Source organism: Gadus morhua, chromosome 3 (genome assembly GCF_902167405.1).
Source record: "Gadus morhua chromosome 3, gadMor3.0, whole genome shotgun sequence".
In the NCBI taxonomy this organism is placed as follows: Eukaryota; Metazoa; Chordata; class Actinopteri; order Gadiformes; family Gadidae; genus Gadus; species Gadus morhua.
Genome location: NC_044050.1, coordinates 21371488 through 21398761, shown reverse-complemented (window position 1 = coordinate 21398761; position 27274 = coordinate 21371488). Strand labels below are relative to the sequence as shown.

Genomic DNA, 27274 nt, shown 5'->3' with positions numbered 1-27274 from the left:
TATTGCAACAGTTTAGTTTTTGTTACAACATTTTCTAGGGGGATCTTGTAAATTGGGGTTGTCAGTTGACAAAAGGGGCTTTTTTCAACGTGTCAGAAGTGGGATTGGCCTGCGCACGCCGATAAAGGATTGGCCGAAGTTCTCCGGGGCAACGCAGCTTGAGCCGTAGCTTGCCCAGTTCGGGCTTGTTGAGTGGCACAATGGCTGGGGTTCTGGGGAGGTGGTCGTCCACCTCGCCCTGGCGCTGGAGGGGACCTGGCCCCAGAGGAACAACGGGACCTCCAGGCCCTGATCCGGGCGTTTCGGGCAGTGCGCGGCCGTGAACCACAGCCGGGAGCTGCTAACCAGCTGCCGCCGCCGGGAGGGGGAACGCTTGGGGGCCTACGCAGCGGCCATTCAATTGTACGGCAGCCATGGCTACCCCGACTTCCCTGCTGCGGCTCGGGATGAGCTAGCCCTTCATGCATTCCCTCAGGGACTTTCCCCGCCGCGGCTGGGGCAGCACGTCCGCCTCATTGTGACCCCGACCCTCAATGTGGCCCTCGATGTGGCGGAACGGGCGGAGCGGGAGTTTTCCGACCAACCCAGCCTGCAGCTGTCCACGGAGGATGATTGCCAGGACCAGTCTGGTCCTGCCGTCACTGTGGTGCCGTCACTGTGGTGCCCGGGTGGGGCAGGCCCCCTGAACTATCGGGACTATGTGTTGGGTGTTAGGGTTGATTGGGGCTATGTCGCGACTCCTCCGGGGTCACGCAGGGGATCATGGGAATAGGGGTAGTCAGTTGACAAAAGGGGCTTTTGTCAACTTGTTTTGTTGTTAGGTTAAGTGGGGTTAACGGGTTTGGGGTCTTTATTGGTTGTGTGTTAATTGTGTGCAGTTCAATTGTTGTGTGATCGTGACCATTAGTGAGAGTGTTGTGTGTGTTGGTTAGGTGTGTCGTATTTCTGTTATGTTTGTTGGTCGTTAATAAAGGCAGTCTGTAGTCGTGCGGTGTATCGGGCGCAGAACTGCATAATTGCTTGAACCTGGGCTCTCATGTCGTCCTTCCCGTGCTGCTCGGCACGATATGTTAACGTAGCCATGTTATAGTTCAGTGGCATCTAACAGAACAGACTTGTCAGAAATTGAATCCAATATTAAGCAGTATATTTAATCAGTGTATAATCCCATTACAATAAGAATCATTATGATTTTGTTACCTGTGAATGGGCCTATTTTAGTTATTGAACAGGGAAACAACAACTTTACAGCATGTTGCTTAGTGTAACATAGGCCGAATAATGGAATCCAATTGGTTGCATCATGATTTGCCTTTATTCAAATAGATTAAATGAAAATACACTGTTACAATCCAGATTTTTTATTGTGACAATTTTTTAGTCCATTTCATAATCCTGAAAATCTGTTATACCAAAAATGAAGCCATAGCAGTAATCAATAATACCTTCTAGAGTCTTTATGTTCCAACAAAAGAAGATCCAGATAGGTTTGGTATGTAACTTTTGTTATTAACATCACCAAGTCAACCCAACAAAATTAACCGGATACAATTTCATTTATACCACAGAAGAAATCGAAAGATTCGAAACACAAATCATTTGGTCAAATTCATATTTGGATTGAAAAGCAAATCACAGATTCGGTTGCCTGGTCTTTGTTCACACTAATCCCTACATCCTTCAAATTCAAATGTAAAAACTAGCTCTTCCAGGCCTTGACAGATTTCTTGAAAATCTTCAGCACACTCTGGATCTGTTGGCCAGTACTCTATCCATGTCTTCTCCCCTAGCACATACCGATACCTAAAAGAAAGGAAAGTGGAAAGCATATTCTTTAATATTTCTGTCTACTGCATATGTTAGGCAATGGGCACTAATGCTGCAATGGTGCCATGAGTGTGCAATCTTTTAATTGAAAGTCCCTCCAGGATTTCACTGGCCTTTTTTGAGATTGTTGCGTCCTAAAATGCCTGATGCGTGAGCTTTTCCAAATAGTTGCGATGAAAGTTGCAGTGTTTTTTAGGTTTTTGTTGCGATTATAGTCCGAGAGGTAGTGAAAGTTGCGATAAAAGTTGTGATAAAAATTGCGAAAGTTGCGATTTCCCTGCTGTTAAATATTAAGTTATTACTGCAATTTTTCCCTGAGTAATTTGTTAAATATTAAGTAATTACTGAAAAAAACATTAATTAGAAAAACAAAAACACTGAGAAATGGTTTGATGAATAATTGATTCTTGATTCTTTCCACGCTGGCAATTGACTTGGATGCAACAGCCTGTGTCATAGTGATCTGCCTCGTCATCTGACGTCATCTGACGAAGTTGCAAATCGCAACATCGCGAAATCCTGGAGGGTCCGATTTTCCAATATTGAGCTGACGCTCAATACATTTCAACCAGGTTAACCATTCAAATTCCATCAATGTCTAAAACAAATAAAAACACGAAACATACTCATCGTCAATTTTCTCAGTATTATCCAATGTGCCCATGATGAGATAGCTCTTGCCAGAGCTCAGACCTATAGACTCTCTGCAGTGGGAATAACCTAGGAAGATGCGTTGTTTACCCAATGGAGATTTATCAATAGATCCTGCGAATAAATGAGCAAAACAAAACAGCAAGTGAGAAATAAACACCTTACTTTCAAGGTTATTCTTTATTTTAGAAGCTGCCACATGGGGCAGTTCCAAGGGCATTTGTGGACCTCAAGGGCCCAACACGTCCAGACGAGCTCCACACGTCCAGACGAGAGTTCCATAAACCCTGACTGCCAGCTAAACAGTAGCCTAGTGAGATAATCCGGCCAACTTGTTTGGTGACTAAAGCTGCTATAGTACAGAGAAAATATAAGAAATATAAAAAAATACTTCAAATTGAGTACTGGGCAAATTACACAATATTTGGTCAACATGCTCTTAGGACATTTGTGATTAAATCGGGAAAAGGAATATTTGTTTATTCACAATCCAACTTTCCAATAAGCCAGGACCGGGATACTGAGTAGGCACATGGAGGCCATCCACCTTAAAAAGTGTGCATGGTTTTGGGTCAATAGATTAAATGCCACAGTGTCAATTTGACTACGTTAAGCGCTATGCTCAAAATCCCATGTAAACGGAAAGTCATGTGCCGCATTTGCAAATGACTTTGACAACTCCAAATCGCTGGGGACAATTATCTCATTGCCCATGACTGACGTGCCCCTAAGATATTTATTTTTGTAGATTTATTTTTGTAATTTGGAAAGGCACAGGGAGCGTGTTTGTGATTGTGTTGTTTTTAGATGGCCATAGGGCAAGTGGCATCAAGCTCCACAATTCAAATATTGCATGTAAAAATGTTGTTTAGGTCACTTTTACCTAGCTTGTAGTATAAAGGAGATAAAGACTTACCTTCCTTGATCACCTTCTCTATCCGCATCTTGTATAAATCAGTGGTTTGGTGATCGTCATAGCTTTCCATCTTAACTTTATACACTGAGAACAGAGGGGTAGCAAACTGTTAGTCTGATATTCTGATCACCTCCCCCCCCCCCCAGCACATGTATGTTTATATTACTCCAACATACATTAAAATAAATTACCAAATTACCATAATCGATTTTTGCTTCAGCATCACAGGCCTTGTCATTTCGTTCATTATTGTCGATTGCACCCTTCTTCTGCATACTGCATTCCTCTGGAAAAAAAAAATTCAGTACAAAGATATTCAGCTTTATGTGAAATGACATGTGTGTGTCCATTAGGTAACCTGATATAGCTAGTTGTTTGAAAGGTTCTGCTGGATGGATAGCGAAGTTACTCATTAAATCAAGCCTTGTACTTGTAATTTATCCTGTGAAGCAGCAGGTTACTGGGGGTAAATAAGAGCTTTTTTTTTTTTTACCTTCAGCACATTTGCATAGATCCCCTCGACAGAGTTTAAGTAGTTTTCCATCTTCCCTAGCTGGATGATAGAATTTCACACAAGGTTTCTCTGCAAGGAAAATAACAAAAGGCAGTTTTTGTTATTGGGAAAACAAGTTTTAAGGGGGAAGTTCGGTTTAGGTGCTATCGAGCTGTGAAGTTGCAGATTGATACCAATTGAATATCCCCCTCCCACCCCTCCCTTCCATGCGTAGGAGGAGCTACGGTGGCCTGTAATGGCCTGTGAGGTACCAATGGGTACCTCCCATATTGTTTCTGATTTATAAATTGTAGTTATTCATTACGTCTGTAGAACTATAAGCCATAGATTTATGAGAAATAAATAAAAGGATCCGCTCTGGTGCCTTTTGTTATTTCTGTGCTACTGTAGAATAATAGCAGTGCCACATGGAGAACCCGGTCACTGGATATAAAGGGCCCCGTTCACACGTAACATTGTAATTGGATATACACTGATTCGTCCGTTCTGTTAGATGCCACTGAATTTAAACATGACTCCGTTAACATCTATAAAAAAAGATCTGGCATACAAATACATAAATGACAACATTGAAATAACTATTATCATTAAATAACTAGAAACAACATGAATTTAAATAGTTAGGTTCAAAGATGGATGATATAATAAAGGCCCTGTTTACACAAGAGAAATATGTGGATTCTACAACCGTTGTTCAAACTACATTGTATCTTGATAAAAAAATCTCATCTGTTGCTAAAGGCATGGCACACTCTTAACCGTCTCAGCTAGTTTTGACGTAATGGAAGTTTTTTGAGAGATCCCAACTTGATTTGCAGATGTTCATCAAGAAGCAGAATTTTTGGTGCTCACCATTATAGTACTCATAGACAGATACAGTTGCTGGTTGTAAGACACCAACTTTAAATGTCTGTCTGATATGGAAAGCCACTTCCTCTGGCTGTGTGTGAGAAACCTGAAGAGGGCAAACAGAAAGGTTGTAACTAGGTAGTTGTGTAGATGGGAGAAATCTGGGTGTTCTGTTGCAGAAAGGGGAAAGTAAAGTGGCCTACCTTGTCCAGGTAAAGGATAAGGGAACCTTTGTCTGACAGCACTTTGTCCATTTCAAACTTTCTGATTGCTCTGTCCTTGTTTTTTGACAGCTACAGGCACACAAACAGGTTAATGAAAATTATTCACAGGTCTTGTCATTGTTTAACAAATATAAAACTGTACTCACTTGGTTGAGATTGTCTACATCAGGGGTGTAACCAGTAAGCAAACCAATATCCAAGATGGTCATGCCTGCATCTTTTTGCATATCCTTATACCTGCAAGAAGTGTTATGATATATATTTAACCCTGAATCCATGTCAAGAGACCAAACTGATATGGGCATTGGCCCTCTCCTAAAGAGCACACACTGCTCAAAGGACAACACATTTAACTTGACATGAAATGCTGGGAGACCCATGGCTATGCTTATTAATTATGCAAGACCAAATATTGAGAGACCAGCCCTCAAGCATTTTAAAATACATGTCTTGCCTTTCTTGACAACCTCACATGGTCATAAATGAAATAGTTTATTGATCAACATCTTGGAGACATTTTTTCAAAGCCCCACTGGCAAGAAGCAGAACTAATATGTGAATAGACTAACAGGCTTATCATTTCATTACATTTAAACCCACCTCTAACTTCCCAACCCCTAATAGGATACAAGTTTATTAATGCCCAAAATATAACAAACATTGTCGAATTTCAGACTATATTTGATGATTTCCTTTTTATTTAAATGTATTTTCATTGCTATCACCTATTTATATGGAAACTCGGATACTGTTATTGTCTCTTTATTTTCATTGCCATTTTATTCCCCAAATTATATGTACAATTATATATGTACATATATATACAGTATATCTCAACAAGTTTAAGGTCTATAATATGTTATATGTACCATAATATTTATAACAGTGGAAGTATCAATGTGGATACTACTTGGTAAGAGTGAATAAAGCTAGAATACAGCTAAAGTGGAAGATTTGATTTAAGTTAAAGAGTTAAAGAAATGTTACATTTAAGATTGAACCACGTAGTACATGACCTCTTGGTAGCCCTATGGTACTATAGGGCCATAGCACATCTGATTAATCCCTGGGTCAATAATTTATGCCCTTCAAAATATTGGCAATATTAAAACTTTTCTATATGAGAGGTTTCATTGGAGGTAGGTTTAGGCGAGTCTCTAAATAAATCAATAAATCAAAGGCAAAATTTAAAATATAAACTTGATTAGAAGCAAACGGATAGATGTCATGAGAACCCATTGAATATAAAGGCAAATATAATTGCATGAACGACAACGTGTTTACTGATTAAAGGCTATTTACATTGATGGTAATCACCATGTTCAGTTGCAAAATGGTTTCCAAACACTGGATTATCAATTTAGGTATGCTAAGAAACCATTTTTGGTTGTGAATAGAAAGTTTGTTCATGTTTTTTTTTTTTTGAGAACCAACAATTTGATAAAAAAATGGGAATTATTTAACTACAATCTTCCAAATAGAAAGGACTAGAAGGGAAGTAGTGAGATAAGAAAGGAAATTGGAACAGAAAATGTTCGAATTAAATTTTATATTGAGTAAAACTTCTGATCATTTTCAATGACGGATAATTGGCCCTATCTTACATCCAGCGCAATTTACTTTCTAAACCGACGCATTTATCTTTGCTAGTTTGCACCCGGCAAAAAGCCGATTTCCCCCTGCAGAGGCGCGTTGGCGAAAAGCAGAGGCGCGTTCCGGCGCAAATTATACATGGTGCTATCTTATAGCACCATGTATCGATAAAGCAGTTGCGCAACTGACCGCCAAATGCCTGGTCGAAGTGCACTAGCGGATAGCACAGTTGGTGTTGCTATTTTGACGTACTACCATGGCAGGTCGGCACTGCAATTTTTTTTCCATAGGGGCTGCATGAATGAACACTGTAGTAGGTTATGCCATGCGTTCAAAAATAATAATAACAATGATAAACTCGAGCAAGTAGGCTATATCCCAGCCTTCCAAAACAAAAAATCTCGTTTTAGGGTAAATAATAACGTTGGTTAAATTATTTGGGAAAGAACAGCTGATACAGCGGTAATAGCCTAAGTTGTATTTAAATCAATTCATCTGCAAACACCGTACAGAAAACACATATTTTCTTGACACAGACATCGTATACAAGCCCATAACCTTTAGGGACAGTCCCGCATTTCCATTACTTTGTAGCTACACGTCCCGCAAATTGAGACGTTGTCCCGCATTGTTATTAGGGCTGGCCCGAATTATTTGAATATTCAAATACTCGTTGGGAAAATTAGTATTCAAAGCTTAAATTATTATTCGGAGCCTCGTTGTTTCACGTACGTGACGTTACCAGCGTGAGGGAGGCAAACTATAAGCGACACCAAGCAGAGAAGCGAGAGAGGTGGAGGAAGAATAGATATCTTGTTTCCCTTTACTTTATAACAACATTAGCGGGATCTCGGGAGGAAAATAAATGCTTAGTGAAATGCTAACCTCAGCTGTTTGTTTACGTTCGCTGTACAGCGCCGCGCCAATCAACTGTTACTGGCTTGCTGCAGAGCGTGAGCGTCTTGCGAATACCCGGTCAATATAATGGATATAATATGGACACATAAGACAATCAATATTCGGTAGTTGTTATGGATTCATTGTACAAATTCCCTGAAAAGATGCACATTCCAGAATGAATTGAAAAGCTCCCGCAAAGGCTGAGATGGCAGAGGACAGCTGATTTGGTACGGAACAACAGCTGTTCGCTTCCACGGGGAAAAACAGAGTAACTCCAACTTACTTAGGCCTACTAATTAACGTTCAAAAGCTATTAAATCTTCAAAAGAATATGCAGATACTGTCAAAATCGGTTCCAGGGAGTATATAGGGATTATTTATGTTGTTTTTTTATGGTGTGTTTTTCTGGAATGAGTATTCAAATATTCGCTCGGAAAAACCAACGAGTATTTGAGGCCTGAAAAATGGCATTCGGGCCAGCCCTAATTGTTATTGACAGTCAGACTCGATTTTTGAAATGCGTGTTTTATAATCTGGCATTCATCAAATAGCTGTGTGAAGACAGCAGTGAGGGCTGTCATCAGGGAGCGGGCGGGCTGTTTGATCATGTCAATGAAACTTGGACGCGGACGCAGGTTAAGGGCACGCCCACCAACAAGAAACAATGCAAAGGCGATATAGTGGACTCGGTTAATTTAGCTCACGTTCCCTTTGTCGAAGATAGAGCTCAATGCAACTGTTGCTTCCAAATCGCCTCTCGCCAGGGTGGTGGTGGGAATTTGTGACAACTGAGCTTAGCGGGCGGCGAAGTGAACGCGGCAACCGGAAATATTTTTATTCTTTCATGAAATAGGCTATGCTTTTGTGAAATTTTATAGGCTATATAGAGAACGAAGAAAAACGGTATTAACCGGTTTTGGGGATTTCAGAATAACGTTTCTTGGTTTTCAGTTGGTTTTCGTTTCCGTTTCCGTTCCTTGTAAAATTCCGCTCGTTTTCGGTTTTCGTTTTCGTTCCTTGAACCGGTTCGGGGCCCTGGTTTAAACACACGCAAACTAAACACCTAATGCATAATACAGTCCATGGCAATGTACATTAACAGGGGGACATGTATATTAGGAACACATGTCGATAACGATAATGTATACAATACTGGTAAGAAACTATGTGTGCTAATGTAACGATAATGTATACAATACTGGTAAGAAACTATGTGTGCTAATGTATTGCCGCATATCATTAAATAGACCCACAGTTGCGGCCACAGGACCGCATATCATATGTGTGTTAAGTTTTCTTTGCCGCAATTTACATGACGACTAAGTCTTTCGGAAGTTGTACAAGAAAACGCTATTCCATGTGTGAATTAGGGCATATTATTTGGCATAAACTGAGCACCGGAGACTGTTAACACACTCAAAATATCAAAATAACTCGTCAGGTTCGAATGCGCTCATGGCTCTTAAAGGGGATGGGAGATGGAATTCACATGGTTTATTGCATGTTACGCCCAAACCACACCTACGGGTTATTAAGGCTACTTCAGGGTAACCCTTTTTAGATTTGCGTCGGGCGCAAGAGCCAGACGCACAAAGCTACTTCCGTTTTGCACCGCCCACAAAGCTACTTCCATTTTGCGCTTCTCACTTGTGTTTCAGACCGTGAAAAATAGGGCCCTGGATGTGAGGGAATTACTGACAATCCATTCAATTGTCGAAAGTATTACGTATTGTGAAATGTGAAAAGCAATACAAAACACAGTTAACATGTGTTATATTTCATGTTGTCTACTTACAAGACCTCTATTTTAAGCAGATATACGTTTTGTTCATCCACTCCTGCTCCTGGAAAACAAGAGCATTAACAGAACATTAAAATGCTAGAATGAAAAAAATAAAAGTACATGTATAATGTAACCCCCAACCCGGGATGCTGCAGTAGCTACTAGATCGGCTAGCGAGGGGGATACCAATGAAGCTGCAAACCACCATAAACCAGCAGAAGTGGTAAAGGCAGAGGGGGCGCACCTGGGACATAGAGCCATTGAGCCCCCAGTTATTGAGGGCCTACAAATGACACTTCTGTGAGGAGGCTGCCCACCTGATTACTCTAATGGGGTGATTGTCGCTATCGTCCCTATATGTAACACATTTACAGCATCTTAAAAGAAACATGATATGTCATCAAGACGGATGCCACGTGACCTGTTTTATAATCAGCCCACAAGAAATTATTGCATATAATTATGCAATAATTATATGGCTGATTAGAAAACAGTTGCCAGTTCGGGATTCAAAGAGATGTTTTGTCAACTGTTGAAAACTGTTCAAAACCACCTATGCCACATTCAGTTATTTTTTGTAACTATAAAAATATCTATATATTTCTGTGGCCCTGCCCTAATCTAAAAGCGTTCCCTATGGCCCGAGACCGATGGTCTTGTCAGGTTCAGATGGATTTGTGTCAATTGTGTTTAATAAGAAGCTGGGGTCGGCTCAAGAACATTATTAATGCAGACTTCTCCTTCCAGTGTAATAAATCACCTCAGTATTCTGCCCACAGCACAAGAAGTACAACGAAATTATCAAACTTGTTTGAAAATAATTGGAGGACGTAGACTGGATTGGGGCGACAGCGATGCAATTATTGGGACTTTTTTTTTTTGACCCCCTGATACAATATTAACAAATCAGAGTTTGCGACCTTGCGAGTTCCTCCCGATCGCTAAAACCAGTCTACTTCACAATTATGCTTTGAAATGTTGAATTGTATGCTCGGCCGTCGTTTTAAGCAAGTCTAGGCTAGGAGTGGGTGCTGAGTGTGATCGACAACATCAGGTCGGTTTTGGTCCTTCCTGATGTATGGAATAAACCAGGGCTAGCCGTAAAAAAAGAACCAGAGGTTGCTCAGCACTGCCAAAGCTAGGTAACAATATTGAACGCCAGACATTGACAAGTTTACCTTGGGAAAGTGTCACATTCAGTTTAAATTTAGCACAGTCATTCGCTTGATCTTTCGCAGTCGTTGCATAATACAGTGACACTACCTGTTGAACAGACGGACAGAAAAACAGGGTATAGGACACTTTTTTTTAAACATACAACAACTACATGTCAATGCTGAAACAGTTATTCCAATGATTTACTGTATAACCCTATCCCTTTAATACATGTGGGATACATTAAACAAACAACAAATATTTACACATTATACGTACCTTGTAATGGAAACATAATTATGCAAAGTGTGAATATGTCAACATGAATATAAAAATACGCACTGACACAGTAGCTTCTCCGGTACCCTCGGCAGTGATGTTTACTTGCTTGTTAATGCCATTGTACTGTTAAAATTCAGACATACACACACATACACACACACAGACACACACACACACACACACTATTGTCAAATGTCCTCACCGAGAAAAATATGGCTTCATGCTGCACATGCAACACTGTATAAATATACTAACATTTTATTGAATGATATTGTATGTTTACTCATCATTTTATATTGATATTTACTTTTATTTTTCTGCTGCTGTATCAACCAAATTTGTCATGGATGAATACAGTATCGATCTCTAGTGTTTGTCGGACCACTATGATAGACAGTTGATAGAAAAGATGGAGGTAGCATCACTAACATTATCCATCGAGTTAAGATCTTCTACAGAGCTTCACCATTCTTTGCCACCAGCAGTGAAAACAATTCATAATACGCCAATGTATGCCTACCTTAGATGTTCTCGACTGAAACGCGGTTTCAGTGCTGATTCTGAAGGGGGACAACGACCCTGAGCGACCTTCCACTTGAATCGCAATATCCATCTCATATTGATGCTCTTTAACATTAACCCAATACTCTGAAAGTGCCTGATACACCATGATGGTTGACTAGACGTAAAACAAAAGGGGAAAAAATAAAGAAAGACACCCATAAAATGAAACACAAACAGATCGATATGTACAGAGGACCATGGAAGCACAGCTTGGTAGAAAACAAAAGGCATGAGAATTGTCATTTAGTGAGATTGAAATGAATGCATTTTACCTGAGTAGAATAAAAGCCTCCGTCCGAGGATCTCTGAACGCTAAGCCATCTGACAATTGGAGCAGCAGCCTCATAGTCCTTTAATCGGGTAACATTTTTATTTTTTTACATTTATATGTATATTTGTGTGTGTGATTGTGTGTGTGTGTGTGTGTGTGTGTGTGTGTGTGTGTGTGTGTGTGTGTGTGGTGGATGTATTTGTGCATGTATACATATATATGTAATGACATTATGAATTCAAAGCATTGACATTGTGAGCATTGACAACCGATTTTGTTTTGTATTGGTTGTGCAACACGAATAACAACTAAGTGTCCATAGAAGGAGATGCTCACCTTGACTTTGACCAGAGCTAGAAGAGCATATGCTGTGGCCTCTAGTGTAAAGACGTGACCCGACCCAACTGGCCAATGGTCCAAGTCTAAGGAACACAAGAGAAGACAGGACCAAAATAAATCGTACTGTTAGATTTACTGCATCATTTGTCCATCGTTGGATTTCTATTTGAAAAGGAGTTGTAAAAACCTCGGGATACTTTTCTGTAGAGGATATCCTTTCTGAATTTATTTTCGTTGGCCAGTGCATAGGATACCATGGCAACAGCATATGGGTTGCTAAGTTCTTCTAGTCTTGTCTCCAGGAAAGCCACAGCATTGTTTACGCTTCCTGGGATGCTCTGGACAAAAGGGTATGACAATGATTTAAGATCAATTGGTTTGATGCATGATTTCAAAGAAAATAACTAAATAATCAACATGAATACAAGTTTAGCTTTTGTCTCACATAGAGAATCAATGTAAACATTTATGCACAGGATGAAATGACTTGGTTGTCAAGCCAACACCCATGAAAGAGAGGGGGATTTGTATGTTGAGCTCCCCATGTTAAGAAACAATGTATCAAATCAGGTTTCATGAATGTGATCAATCATGAAACCGCCACCAATGACTTTATGAATAATATAATTTATTAATAAAATACTTTTATTGTTCTTCACCTTGAATTTGAAATACTATATTTAATGAGGTAGCCAATAGCAAGGTTTTCAACTATGGGGTCAGAAAAGTCTCATTAATAATGAATGCACAGAGAAGGATTCACAAATGTATTTTTTGATTTATATATAAATTACTCTCTTCCCACAAATACATTTCAATGCACACATAAATGGATATCGGTATGTATAAACGTAAAATAAATCCATAAACAAAAATAAGTTTCACAAACACATTTCTGATCCACACTCAAATGTACCTTGTTTTAAATAAATGTAATATAAATCCATAAATATATTAATTAAAAAGATATTTGCAATTTTCATCACAATGTATTTGGATGTTGTAACATTTATATACAAACTGTTAAACTTGTATTTACAAGACGTTTTTCATTTGTGAACTTACTTGCATTTGTGCGTGAACTGGTCTGTATTTATGTGTGGATTTTTGAGACTCTCCTGACGTCGCTAGATTCACAAATGCATTTTTTTCAACAAGGAAGTCTCTGTAGCCAATCAGATGCCTCCCTCGTTTTCTGCCAATCACATGACTGCTGTGACTGGGTTTTTACGTCGGTGCCGTTTACTACTTTAACGACACCGATAATCCCAAAACCCAGTCGAAACTAGATGGAAAAAGTGTGTAGCTAAACGTGACGCAGCATTTACTCCTTCACCACCTAGAGATTGTTATGTACGATCATTCAAAAAACCATGTTCTTTCCGATAGAGTAGACATTTGACAGAGAACCGGGAGGCTCGGAGGCTGGACTCAGAGGTCGGAACTGCAGCCATGTGATTGGCTGAAAACGAGGGAGGCATCTGATTGGCTACAGAGAGTTCCTTGTTGAAAAAAATGCATTTGTGAATCTAGCGACGTCAGGAGAGTCTCAAAAATCCACACATAAATCCAGACCAGTTCACGCACAAATGCAAATAAGTTCACAAATGAAAAACGTCTTGTAAATACAAGTTTAACAGTTTGTATATAAATGTAACAACATCCAAATACATTGTGATGAAAATTGCAAATATTTTTTAAATTAATATATTTATGGATTTATATTACATTTATTTAAAACAAGGTACATTTGTGTATGGATCAGAAATGTGTTTGTGAAACTTATTTTTGTTTATGGATTTATTTTACATTTATACATACCGATAACCATTTATGTGTGCATTGAAATGTATTTCTGAAAAGAGAGTAATTTATATATAAATCAGAAAATACATTTGTGAATCCTTCTCTGTGCATTCATTATTATTGAGACTGTTCTGACCCCATATTCAACTGTGTTGTTTTATCAATGAAATATATTAAGCCCCATTCACACATGAAGTCTAACCCAGAAATTTTGTGGGACATTTCCTGCACAGGGGATGGGAAATTGCCTTCTCAATACCAGTGGCGTCACTAGGCTGTTTTATTCGGATATTCAGGGCTGTTTAATTAGCCCGAATATAATTGATGCTAAAAGTATAAGGAAAATAATAATATTTATTGGTATATTTACTGGTAACTATGGAATGCATTAATTCAATTCAGTCTAGAGGTAATGAAATGATTCTAGTTACTAATGGTAGTTAGTTATTTAGAAGGAAACATGGGGCATCCCAAAATAAAGTAGCCTAGTCTCTCTCTCTCTCGTCTGTCTGACTTGTATTCATTTTATCCTGAAATAACTTGAATCGAACTTTAGATGTGTGGGGATAAGCAGCGCAGTAGTCAGGTAGATCTTTTAAAGCTATAATAAACGGTGTATTTTGTTTATTTAGGTAAAGCCTTTGCATGCACAGCAGCATACAAAAGCATTCAATTAGTTGTTCCTTTTTTCCCCTCTGGGCTAAGCCCCAGATGTTTCAGAAACCTAGAAATGCCCTTGCTCAAGACCTTGTAACATTTATGGTTCACTGCTGGTAATGCGTGTATTGTGAATGAAAGCAGTAACATCGCCTGGAGAGGCACGTAAAAGGTTTCTTTACGTCTGACACAAGACTTTTCACTTGAAGTGAGAAAACCAATCACAAGATTTTTTATTTGTGACAGTTTTCTAAATACGCCACTGCTCGAATGATTCGATAACAAGCTTGATAGACCTAGAGAATAACTCACTATTTACAATAGATTTCCTATTTTTCTTCTTTGATAATGTGAGATGCATATAATAAGTAGGAGGTCAAAACAAGGACAAACAGATATGGGGGTAAAAATGTAAAGAATGTGCTACTCACATTAACCATTTCTTCACAAATCGGCCTTGCCTCCTGGATGGCAATGAGTGAAAAAGCCGTCATGGAGGCATCAGAGTCCGAGCCACGCACATTCCCCTACATGTACACAAGAGTGAGCTTGCAGCCAAAATCCTGTTCACCAATGGCTTGATAGCCAACGACCAATGTGATAGTTATAAGTGATTCGTCCATGTAACTTCATGTACACACCATCATCTCTCCATGATGTACATGTCCAATCTCCATGAACCTGCCATCAGCCTTCTGTGAGTTCATAATCACCCATTTGATGGCACCGCAGATAATATTTATGTCGATGTCTACCAGATAAAAGGCCATGCTAAACACCTTTGCAACATAAGATGTCAGCCTTTGGTAGGAGAAGGGATGCAAACAGAGGGAAGTTGAATGAGCATTCACTGAGCGTAAAATAAATGGACTGGACACACAAGTACATCAAATAAAAGATCATGTTTTCCAGTGTGTCAATGCCTTACCATGAGAGAGCAGCACTTGATTTAAAAGTACTAAAACCTCCATCAGTCTTCCGATAGGCAAGCTCATTTCTGAACCCTGATCAGTGACACATAAACCTTAATTACCAATGAGCAAGAATGTAAGAAAATGCATTTCAATAAACCCTCTGTGCACATTCAACAAAAAAAGATGTGTATATAGCTGTACCTGTCTTAATATATTCAAGGGCAACATCACGTTTTGAATATCCCACTGTATCCCACTGTTTGGTTTTGTCCAAATACGTTGTAGCAATCACAGGTAGAGTCATGCTCATCATGTTCTGCTCTCCGCAGCCTTGGGGCTGCCGGATTAGATGCCTCAAAGAGGAGCCACTCACGACGTTCTCTACAAGCACATTCATCTGCGATCCTCCTACACATGAATATAAAGCCCCACACACAGAACAATTACAGACATTAAGGATGAGAACATATTCCCACCAACTATAATTGAGGTTGCAGAGAACTAGGTAGACACATCATGCTTATCCAATAGGATAGTGCACACAATCTTCAGTCAAATGTAATTATTTATATATTTATTTGACAGATTATAAATGAATTGATTCATAATCCATTTTACCTGTAACGAATATTTGTGACGTCTGAGGTGTGTTTGGAACCATATATTTTGTGTCAATTGGATTTGTAATAATCTCCAACTTTCCTGGAATTGAATAAAGTTTTGGAAACGGTTCATCACCATGATTACTCATGATTACAAATATTTTGGAGATCATTTATGTTTTGTACCATATGAATGTGGGAAGTAAACTTACTGCTTTTTTCAACTCTTATGTTTCTATTCACTGTAACCTTTTTCTTTATTCCATTAGGCTATCAAAAAAGTACACTTGATTTTATTGACACATTGTTCAATGACATTGATCAAATTGTTGAAAGAAAAAATGTCTGGATGAATTGCAATCATCAAACTTGCAGTGTGGTCATCAGCACAGGAATGCAATAGGAGTATGTTGTTATTAAAATATATATATTACTCACCACTACTAGCAGCTCCTTTCTGATGCCATCTTCGAATTGTGGATGCGCAACAGAAGCCTTCACCTCAATAGGATACTTGCCATGCTTCATAGGGATTATGATGAAAGACACGGAGCGTGTGCTCTCGGGAGCCACTCTGACTGTCTCGTAGTGCTCCTTTCGTTTTGACGCTAAACTGCACACATCCATTACCTCTTTCAGATATACCCGGACCTTTGGTTGAGAGTGAAAACATGACAATCAAAAGAGCATTATGAGTATAAAGGGATGTGGAAAGAAATTAAGATGCATTACTGAATCACTGAACTCCCTTTTACCCCCAAAGTTGTTTTGGAAACTTGGTTAACAAATAAGACCGATAATATTCAGACTCACTTTGATTTCGTCCAACAAATAGTTATGAAGGATTGCCTTTATTTCAATTTGTTCTCCACGGACAGCTGAATAAGGTAGTCTAAGATCAATGAAGAATTTCTTCAGGACAACTATCTTCAATGTGTCATCTATACAGATACCTTTAAGACGAACAGAGGAGACAGGAATGAGTAATGTGACCACAATGAAACCAGAGGAAAAATGGGAGCATGTATCAGATAAGAAGGTAATAAGGACAAAAGCTAATGAGACTACATGGAATTGAGATGTGTTGGATACGAGGCACATGCACAGGCTAAAGAAAGGAATGGACACCATGGGTTGGAGACAGGCTGATTCCAGTAAGATGCCAGGTGGTGATTGAGTCTTTCAACGCAGTCCTTTTCTCCAACGATGTTGTCTTACTGAATTATGGGAAAAACTTCTATATGTCAAATTTGGATTACATACTTAATCTTAAATGCTTCAATAATAAATTATAAATCACAAACCACAAAACATGAACAATTAAGATCAACGTCCTGGTTAAAGAGATCTTTATGTAATTTATTCAGTTTACTCACCATTTAGGATCGTTGTTAGGGCAAAGAGGGAGTTTGTAATCTACCCATAGCCAACTTTCAGGAAACTCTGTACGAGTACCAATTTGCCCACTGTCCTTGAAGATAATTTCCCTCTCCTCGCCTAAAGGATCGGATGAAAAAGGTAAGATATAGTAATGTAAATAATTTCTGCTTTTAATAATTTTTCTTTCCATATTCTTTAGAAATCTTCTTCCAAAGGGTTTTTCCTCAGTCTTCATCTTTTCTTTCTGCCATGATGTAGTTTGCCAAGGCAGTCTAGATAAGACCTCGGGGCATTTATTCTAGTGTCAAAGATATCAAAGATTACCCAATGCCAACCAAGTCCATTCACCTCATCCCCAATACTTACTGCGAGCCGCGTAGAGGGCTTCAGTTTTACTTTCAGTTCGTAGTTTGGTTAGCTCTTGGCAGCACTTGAGGAAGGCATCAGCACAGGCTTTCCCATCTGAGATGTACTCCATGCGCCGCTCACAGCTGTACGATAGCGGCGTTTCCGCCATCCCATCCAAACAACACTGGCGCAGCAAGCTGTCTTTGTAATCACTCACTGAGAGGCAAACAGCAGATGTGAATGTTAAGGTGTTGAAAGGAAAAGTGATGTGAACTATTGAAAAGTATAAATTTGTAGGATAGTGACTTTTCACATCTGAATACATTTATATCAACAATGCTGATCGTGTTACTATAGGGAACTTGGTATTAATGAGAGAGAACTATGCTGTGTACACTACATACACAACAACTTGTTTGGTGGCTGCATTTTACTCACAGAGGGTAGTTCTAACATCGAGTGTGGGGGTTACGGCGGTACGTTTCTTCCTGGGTAAAACTTTGCATTTGAATACTGGAACAGAACAATGTATTATATTAAACATAACGTAATAATGACATCAAAAGTAACAACAAAAACAATATATATAATAGTGCCATCATTAGATTTTTTTGCATGAAAAAACCCCCCTCAACAATTAACTACTTCTACAAACGCAACTATTGAAAAGATTATAACACCAAGATTCTGTGTTTGTATAATCTTGCTTAACCTACTGCCTAATAATCTGTTTCTGTATTCACTATAAATGACTCTGGATAAAAGCGTATCTTAAAGCTGCTGTATCGTTCTGTTGTCATTGCATCCCTCGGCCCCACCCATTAAGCATCTTTCACCTGCCTTCATCATCATGTGCTACGTGAGCGAAGTGCTAAAAACTATTTAAGTCCTTAAACAGGTTAACGTTTCGACAGCCCCGAAACGTTAACGGCCCACCGGGAATTCTCCCGACTCTCCCGATTACCACTCCGCCACTGTGTGTGTGTGTGTGTGTGTGTGTGTGTGTGTGTGTGTGTGTGTGTGTGTGTGTGTGTGTGTGTGTGTTATCGTTATTCGATAGCCTGGTAATGTGTATAGGCTTACGTACGGTAGAAATATTCATACTGGTTTAAACTGTCCAACTGAACACTCTCTGATCTCATTAAAAGGCTAGCCGTACGACATCAAGGGATATTTAGAATAGACAAAATATGTGATTAATTACGAGTTAACTATGACATTAAATATTTTAATCGCTTGACAGCACTAATATAAATATCTGGTAACACTAATGCCATACGAGTAAATTCCAAAAATAGTGGTTTAGCAACATTTATAATACTTAAACAAGCATTGTTTTCAACCATTTTATCCAACAGGTTGCATTAATACAGTGTAAGCAGGGATATTTTAGATGTCAGCCCCCCCCCCCCCCCCCCTTGGGTCTGGAACCAATGACAATCTTGCTGTGAGGCAGCAGTGCTATCCACTATTGCATGTTTTAAATGGCCAAATAACGACAGGAAGAAACCTATGAAGGGAGAGAAAGTGAGAATTAGTGGAGTGTTTGGAGTACCTTCTCTGTCTGCAGTCCCGATAACGTCGCTCTGAAACAACAGTCCTGCATCATAGAACACGTTCATGCTGTCCTCCCCTCCACCAGGTGTGCATCCTGTATCTTCCTTCTCCACTACATCCCACACCTGGAGGGGGTGCAGAAAAACAATAACTTCAGTCTGATATTTTATTCCATTGTATGACCATATACCTAAACGTCCTTCAGTTTAACTGTTTGGGTCGGTGTTTTGAATTATAAATATATAAGATACATACATGAGCCTTTAGTGATACATGTTTACTGCAATGTTGTGGAAAGGTCAAGTAAAAAGAAATTAAAGAAAACATGGAGAAACTGCCTTTCTCTGAGTGAGGCGGTGTTTGTTGTTGAGGGCGTAGACTCCTTTGTCCACTGCTACCAGGCCGACTGTGGCTCCTGGGTCGCCTGTGATGGTGTAGCGGTATGTTTGTCGAGGCTCTGAGGGAAGGGCTGAGGCTGGAACCAACTTCAACTACAACAGTTTTGAGGCAAAAGAACAGGGGTTTCATTTTATAATTGAAAAAGCTCTGAAGCCGATACTTGAGATGAGATTTTGTTTTACAGGATAAAACACGGCTATAATGGTGTCAGCTTCTCCTCACCGAGCCCATACAGGTGTCTATGACGTCCACCCAGACAGAGTCGGAGACCACCTCACTTCGATCGCGGAGGTAAGCAATAATGCGGAATGATGGCAGCATTTCTTTGGTGACTGGTAGCGTCATTGCTATTGTCGTCAACTCCACCCTGAAACGGCCATGTTTCACCAGCTGGCCCCTGCTCTGGATCTGAATACATAAACAGGCTCATACATCAGAGGGCCTTCATTAAACCACATGAACCAACAAAGGCATAAGCATGGGAAGAGGCAAGTACGTCTTCTGCTAGATACACGTTCAACTTTACTCACCAGATAAGTGATATCACGCATTTTATCTGGAGCATTGAGATTCAAGGTGATTTGGAGGTTATCTCCTAATCTCACTTCAGATGAGCCCACACCTGCATTGGCAATAACAGAAATAAGCTCCAACCATTATAACTCTAACTATTGCAAAATAGTAGACGACACATGAAGAAAGGCACAAATATCAAAGTGACGTTACAGTAAGTGACGTTACGCTTATGTAACAGTGGTGCTATGTAAATTGGTTCTTTACCGATGTGTATGTAGCTGCTGATCACGCTTTTGTAAGGATGGGCTCTCATAGTTGCTGATGTCTGTCTTTTGTCTAAAACGTCTGGATCAGCGGTTCTTGCCTGTCATAAATATAAACATAAAAATACATCCAACTTTTTTTTATCCATTTATAACATTTCTTTATAGAAATAAACGGTAACTTTCCAGTAAAACTGTGGTCTTTTGCACCTAGAATGTAGTTGGTGAATATTTATCTGGTACTTTATCTTAACCACACACTGATGGACACAGAGCATGTTTAAGAAAAATGTATACATATTAAAAGTGCTCATGTGACTTACAGTAATTTCCAGATGTTGAAGAGAACCTTGAACATAGTTGATAGGGGCCCTGGCTAAACCACTTTTGGTCGTTCTGACTTCAATGTCACCTGGGTCCACTCGTACTGGTATGTCAGCGGCTGGAGACCCGTCAGGGTACTCAACATAAACCTAGCAAGAGACAAACAAGACACACTCAGCCCCCCCGGAAAAGCATACACAATCTTAGCTTAAGCCTGGTTCTCTGTTTAGGTTGTGAGGCATCTTTAGATAGAAGAAAAACCTCTAGCTTGAAGTACCATAATTAGACACATATAGAGCCTTTCCGATAAATTACTGTTGTGGTGCCTATGAGTGTGGCCTTTATACAAAGGTGTATGACCAAATTCGCTCGGTGCAGGTTTTGCCACTCTGCGATTTCACACAAAATGACCTTAGGTAAATACTCATACTTTTTTTCTGCTGATCCGTAATCCAGAATAGTGCATTTATTTGCCTGCTCTTCCATAACGCTAGTGCTGCGGGGCAATTTCATTTAAACTTTGCATAATGTTGCCCGGGCACTGCACTGCGGCTGCCCACTGCTCCGAGTGTGCCAGTGTGCCCCCATGAGTGTGGACCTCTGACAAGGTCACTCCTCTGTGTGTGTATGTGCAAGTGTGTGTGGGTACACCAGCTCCCGGATGGGTCAAAAGCAGAGAAAGAATTTCCCCCAAAAAGGGACAATAAAGGATATCTTAACTTAATGAACCAACCTCTCTTTAGGTTTATGATCAAAGCAGTCTGACTTTGTTGAAACTTAAGTCGGTCGTGATTCCAAATAAAGCCCTCACAACAGCGCTGACATACAGCCTCCCTATGACTTCCAACACTGCTCAAAACCTTGCCGTGTATCCAAGCATCAATACCACTCAGTAAAATAAACACAGAATAAGACCATCGAATCTTCCGACGTGTGTTGTCTTTTCTACTACGGGACGATACGCGTCGCATAGAAAAGAGTGTCTTTGCAATGAAAAGAGTGTCTTTGTGAGTCTTTGACACTTTCAGCAACACGTGAAGGCCTTTGGACATGATTTGATGTACTCTACATGTAGTTACTGCGGTCTTCAGAAGTTTTTTTTTGGTTTAAGCAAGTGTGGCTTATGTATGAAGCGGTCTATGTTTGTGTAATTAAGGTAATCAAAGCCTGTGCACTATATGTCAAGTCTGTACGTGAAACAGGCTAATCAATGTAAGAAAAAAATTCAAAATTGTTTTTTCATCAGACCTACTGACCCATTGTACAGAGGGTTGTCTCCGACCCTCTGTGGTGAACCTGCAGCATTCAAATTAAATCTCTCATGAACCAAGTCCAGAAAAGGATTCTGAATGCACATGGTATATTTCTCTGGATCTGCATTTTCCTGTCTTTGAATGAGGGGGAGATTTCTGTGGGGATGTGTTTGTGTTATGGATGGATTTATATTGGGTGTATTCATATTAATGTATATTAATTAATAAACTTCTAGGCCATCATTAGATAATGAGATAAACTTGAGAATGACATCTTATATCCTAAAACACAACCCACATTCAAAATGGTTGCTATTCATTACAAAAGAAAGTGCTTTACCAAAACTTCAAAGAACATTGTTGGTTTGTAATACTTTGGTGTATTCTTGAAATTGATTGCATAAGGAGATGCAACAATATTGATGCCTTGTTTCTCTGCTTCCACTAATTCACTACCTGGTTGGACAAAAAGTACACTCACACACACACACACACACACACACACACACACACACACACACACACACACACACACACACACACACACACACACACAGTGAGACATTTCTCTTAAGAACAAATGATGACTCAATATTTTGATTTTAATATAGATGCAAACATAATCCACTCACCAGATGCCGTCAACACAGTGACAGCAACATATATGGAACTCTTCACCTCATTCTCAATGTCTGGATAGGTTTCTAGGATTTGTGCCCTAGTTAATGTGGCTTGTGCTTTACCATTTAGTACCTGACAAGATAAGACCATTTCTTAATCAATGTTGTTATTGAATACGTAGTTACCAATAAATCCTGATCGAGTTGTGACTTCAAGAGGGAAATATGCTGACCATCACTCGCTGAATGGAGCCTGGGAAACTATGTTTTTCGTTGTTTTTATCAATCATCCCAAAGACCACATAAGCACTCCCTTCCACTTCTTTCCCAAACAGATACCTGAAAGCACAGATATTTCACTTGAGTAACTTCATTATCAACACATAATTATAAATATGTTTCTATATCCTACAATATCCCCTAAAATGTTGACCTAAACTCACGTGGCTCTGATGTCTACGGTCAACATCTCCTCATCGACATAGAAGAATGGTTTATCAGGGGTAATTGTAACCTCAAAGCTAGGTAAAACTGAGAAAAAATGATCAGTGTTAAAAATATTCAATCAGATTAACCTGAAATATTTCATAATGGTAAACGTCTTACCATATTCTTTGACCTCAAACTCAGCAGAGTAGTTGTTCTGTTTGCTGTTCTGGAATGCGGCTACCACTTTCCACATCCCGGTACTACAAATATAACAAAACACACCCACACATCCCATTTAATCAGTACGATTGTTTTGTTGAAATTATTTTTTTTATATAATCATGAGCAAAAAAAGCATTTGCCCACCTCACTATTTCAGGAAGAACGTAAAGTCCAGAGTGTACTCCTGAAGTCAGTGAGACAGGGTCCTCTGATAAAATAATATCATCAGGAGTCTGTTAAAACAACATGTACCACACACACACAGACTTTTAGGAAGGTAAAGTATCAAATGATCTGAAACAAAACATTAGGAGAGAAAATGTAATGCCCTGAGATTAATATGCAAATATGATAAAGAAAACCTAAATGAATTTAGCGTGAGCATGTTTTTTTGGACTGCAGGTAATACCTTTATGAAATTAAAATGTTTTAGCCCTAAAAACAACAATAGTATTAAAAATACACAATGAAACTGTACCACAATATTAATGTTGATGATGGAGTCCTCGTCTGCTGTAGGTTTCATACGAGGTGTTACACCAAACACTCTATAATGAACTGAAAGAGACACAAGCAGGAAGACAATGTTGGTACGTCATTTTCATCCTAACCCTAGGATGACCAGAGCCTCAACCAAATGCAGAACATAGAGTATGTTTTTGTGGGACACGTGATCAATAATGAGGTATTTAAAAATGTTTTGTCTTTCTATCTTAAAAAATAAAAATTCTCAATTGTGCTCATGTCGTATTCCCCCCTGTGTGATTCCCTCAATTATGCCATTTCAAAAACATGATTAAGAATTGAAATATTGCATTTCAATTGTAGCATTTCAAAAACACAATTGAAAATACTTGTTGTACTCAATGATTACTTATTCAGATTCAATGTTCAAGCTGCAGGTATTCAAATGAGACAAATGTGCCTTACAGAGCTTAATCAAGTCTACGTGGGTGGACTTGTGATCGCGGCTCATCGGACTCTGTGGCCCCGACATTAAGTTGCTATGGAGCAAATTGGTTCAGTTGGAGCCAGTGTAGTCCCACAAATCAGACTCGGCTTATTAGTCGAACATGTGACAGCAGAGCAAAGCTCAAATCTCTGACCAGGATGTTTTAATTTATTTACTTTTTTTAGAACAATCATGTTTCTGGAAACTGATCTGCAAGCCCATTTTTGGCTGACAGTGAACAGCAACTGGGAAGACAGCTGAAACTTCCTGTCCAGACAACGCCATGTTTTAAAAAGTGTCTGTTACACAATGTAGATTGGCCACTGTAGAAATACACTTATTAAAAATGCTTTATTATGAAGTTTCTCGGCTGTAGAATATCTCCATAACAAAATTAACTCAGCCTATTAACTGTTACTATTTACTGTTACTGACATATTCTGGCCCTCCCAAAGAGCCAGGCAGAGTGATCTGGCCCTCCTAAGAAAAAGTATGGAGAATCCTGATCTTGACCATATTTAAGGTAATGCATGGTGCATCAAAGGGATTCCAAGATGTGCGGGATGAAGCAGAAAGAGAAATAGAAGTAAAACTATGTCCACTGTACAATTAAAAGAAGAAAAACAGACAAAAAACGCTGCACAATCCCCTGAAAGTGGTTGGAATGGACCCCCCACTGACTGTTTACGTTCAGGGCTTAATATCACACAACAGATGACGGATTGATCAACACTGTTTTACTACTTATTTTAGAAATCAAACCAATTTTAGTTGTCTTTACTGTCACACATCACAAGTCCAAGTTCCAACAGTACTAATTTTAAAACTTCAACATTAGACATTTTAATGCTGACTATTTTCAGTGATGAAATATACCTCTACTGTTTGGGGTGTATAGAGGTTTGTCGGTCTGAATGAAGATGTAGCCTGACTGGAAGGAGACCAAGACCACTTTCTTCAGAATGGTTCCATCTGAAAAGCTTGCTTCCAGGGACACATGCTGCATCAGCGTAGGGTCATCTCTAAATTCCTCTGCCGGGATCTAACTCAACATGCAACAGGCACATTGTACAGGTACATAAAAGGTATGGTTATTAGGTAGGCTACTTTAAAATCACAAAATAATTAATTATTTAGCACAATGAATGATCACTGCATTCCGGAAGACCAAATGGTCATGCAAACAAATTTTCAAGCCAACCGAATAACTACAGAAAATAACAAATACAACCAACAGGGTAACCACCATACCTTAATTTCACCAAAACCTTGAAATTTATTATCTGTGTTTAGGGTCACAGTTGTGGAGCCCAGTTCAAGAGCCCCAGTTGGGAAGGTCTTCACAGATATTTTAACATCAATGGCTGCCCCTGAGCATTCGTGACACTCCACAAATATGTTCTCTGTTGCTCCAATACGCAGCAAGTTAGGAGCAGACAAAACCTTCCTGGAATGGAAAGAAGAGGAACATAGACAAGAAACACAAAGATTTTCACAATTTTTTAAAGAGGTGAAATCAAGCTTTTTCGACTTTTCCCTTCGCTTTAAGGCCCATTCACACCCTACGGTAAATGGGCCTTTAAGGGGGGGCCTTTAAGGGTGTGAATGGGCCTTAAGCCAGGCCCATTCACATTTCACACCCTACGGTAAGTGGGCCTTATGGTATGACGCATGTTTTACGTCTGCTAAGCTAGCAAGGGGGAGCATTCACGCTCACCAAGAATGCCCCTCAATTAGTCTGTTTCCCAATGTGAAGGAAGCATGCTCAACGGCGATCCTTTCAAGGACGCTACTTCATAGAACGCCGACAAGCACTGCTCCAATGTTGAGAACACTCGGAAATTCGCACCCTTTATTTTTGAGAATTCCAAGGTTTTTTGCATCGATGGAGTCATGGACACACGGAGCCTCAACAAGCTAAAATACCCACAATCCTTTGTGTTCACACGTTGAGCGGGATATTTAAAAATTGTGTATTGAAAGCAATACACGTTGCTTTACACAAGTGAAGTTATTTAACGGTTTCAGAAATATTTTGTGCCGTATTGCTTTTAATCATGTAAATGCAAAAAATTAACCTGTGCAATCTCTTTCAAACGTTTTTGCAACGTAATGATAGGCTACATTTTGCATGGATTGATTTGTTTTTGTGACGCAAAAAAGCACATCAACTGCAATATTCCGCACATAGGCACAAGGGAGAAGCACCAAACATATAAACTGCAATAACTGCACATGGCCAAAAAATGGCAGCACCATAAAAAATGATGAAAACGGGAGGCGGGCTCTCAGAACCATAGCCAATCAGAGCACGTTCTACGTCATATAGGCCACGCCTACTCCATATCTAAACAGAGCAGGCCTCAGAAGACGTCAGAAACTCTAGAGGCAGGGCAACCTCGGATGCCCTGCTTATCGTCTCTCCGCGCGCGTAAATACAATTCCCCTTGTATTAGGGGAATACAGGAATGTAACCCTATTCTAGTATTACCCCCAAATGCAATTATTAACTGATCAGACAAGAAAATTAGGCAGTGAGGATTAATGGTTTGTTCACACCAAAAAAGATGGGGCGGCACACTTGCCCTTTGCCACTTAAAATACTGTTCGCCATTTTGAATGCAAAACTATGAGTCAGCAAACATGCAGCCAGTTTTTAATTTCACTAGAAAGCACAATAAAAAAAGATATCTAACTAAAACAGTACATCATTATATGATGTATACTATTAACTGGTTATACCTTAATGCACCTCTACATCAACCTTTTTTTCTTGAAGATGATGCAAGGTCGAAAACGAAATCTCCTGATAAATATCTTTAATATATGGTAAGCAAATAATTTCAGAATTGCAGATTTTGTTTAACTTATTTTCGCTTCACGCTATTGCTCTGTTATGATATGAAAGGTCAGGAGCAAAGCGCTGTTCCTATGTTAATCAAAGCATACTCACAATGGATCTCCGTTAGCAACAGCAGACAAGAAGAGGACCAGACAGGCCACACTCAGAGGATGTATTGCCAGACGCATCCTCACGCCTGAATGCAGGTCTGCTGAAAATGTAGTCTGTGGATCTCTCCATGAACCTGCTTTTTATTCAGTCCCACTTAACACGCCTCTCAATACACCCCTTTGGCACCCTCTCTTGTTCTCTGAACCCTGTC

The 27274-nt window shown here is 39.5% G+C and overlaps 1 protein-coding gene across 1 annotated transcript; it reads right to left on the bottom strand.

The window, feature by feature from the left end:
• Positions 1 to 1300: 1300 nt before the first annotated feature.
• On the bottom strand, positions 1301 to 27215 carry c3a.4 (complement C3a, tandem duplicate 4). The gene is made up of 43 exons (XM_030351262.1): positions 27064 to 27215; positions 25362 to 25557; positions 24987 to 25152; positions 23637 to 23716; positions 23303 to 23391; positions 23114 to 23196; positions 22951 to 23038; positions 22741 to 22846; positions 22520 to 22640; positions 22228 to 22343; positions 20634 to 20783; positions 20312 to 20411; positions 20062 to 20153; positions 19754 to 19939; positions 19471 to 19623; positions 19131 to 19257; positions 18014 to 18088; positions 17594 to 17791; positions 17224 to 17344; positions 16976 to 17064; positions 16661 to 16800; positions 16286 to 16498; positions 16060 to 16117; positions 15864 to 15947; positions 15447 to 15653; positions 15260 to 15335; positions 14973 to 15132; positions 14763 to 14858; positions 12056 to 12206; positions 11866 to 11951; positions 11531 to 11608; positions 11215 to 11373; positions 10755 to 10817; positions 10436 to 10520; positions 9270 to 9318; positions 5128 to 5218; positions 4961 to 5050; positions 4761 to 4863; positions 3888 to 3977; positions 3594 to 3680; positions 3395 to 3478; positions 2454 to 2592; positions 1301 to 1803 (listed from the first exon to the last, which is right to left on the bottom strand). Exons 1-43 carry the CDS (start codon positions 27138 to 27140, stop codon positions 1665 to 1667), a joined length of 4941 nt encoding a protein of 1646 aa, XP_030207122.1. The 5' UTR covers positions 27141 to 27215; the 3' UTR covers positions 1301 to 1664.
• Between the last annotated feature and the right edge of the window lie 59 nt (positions 27216 to 27274).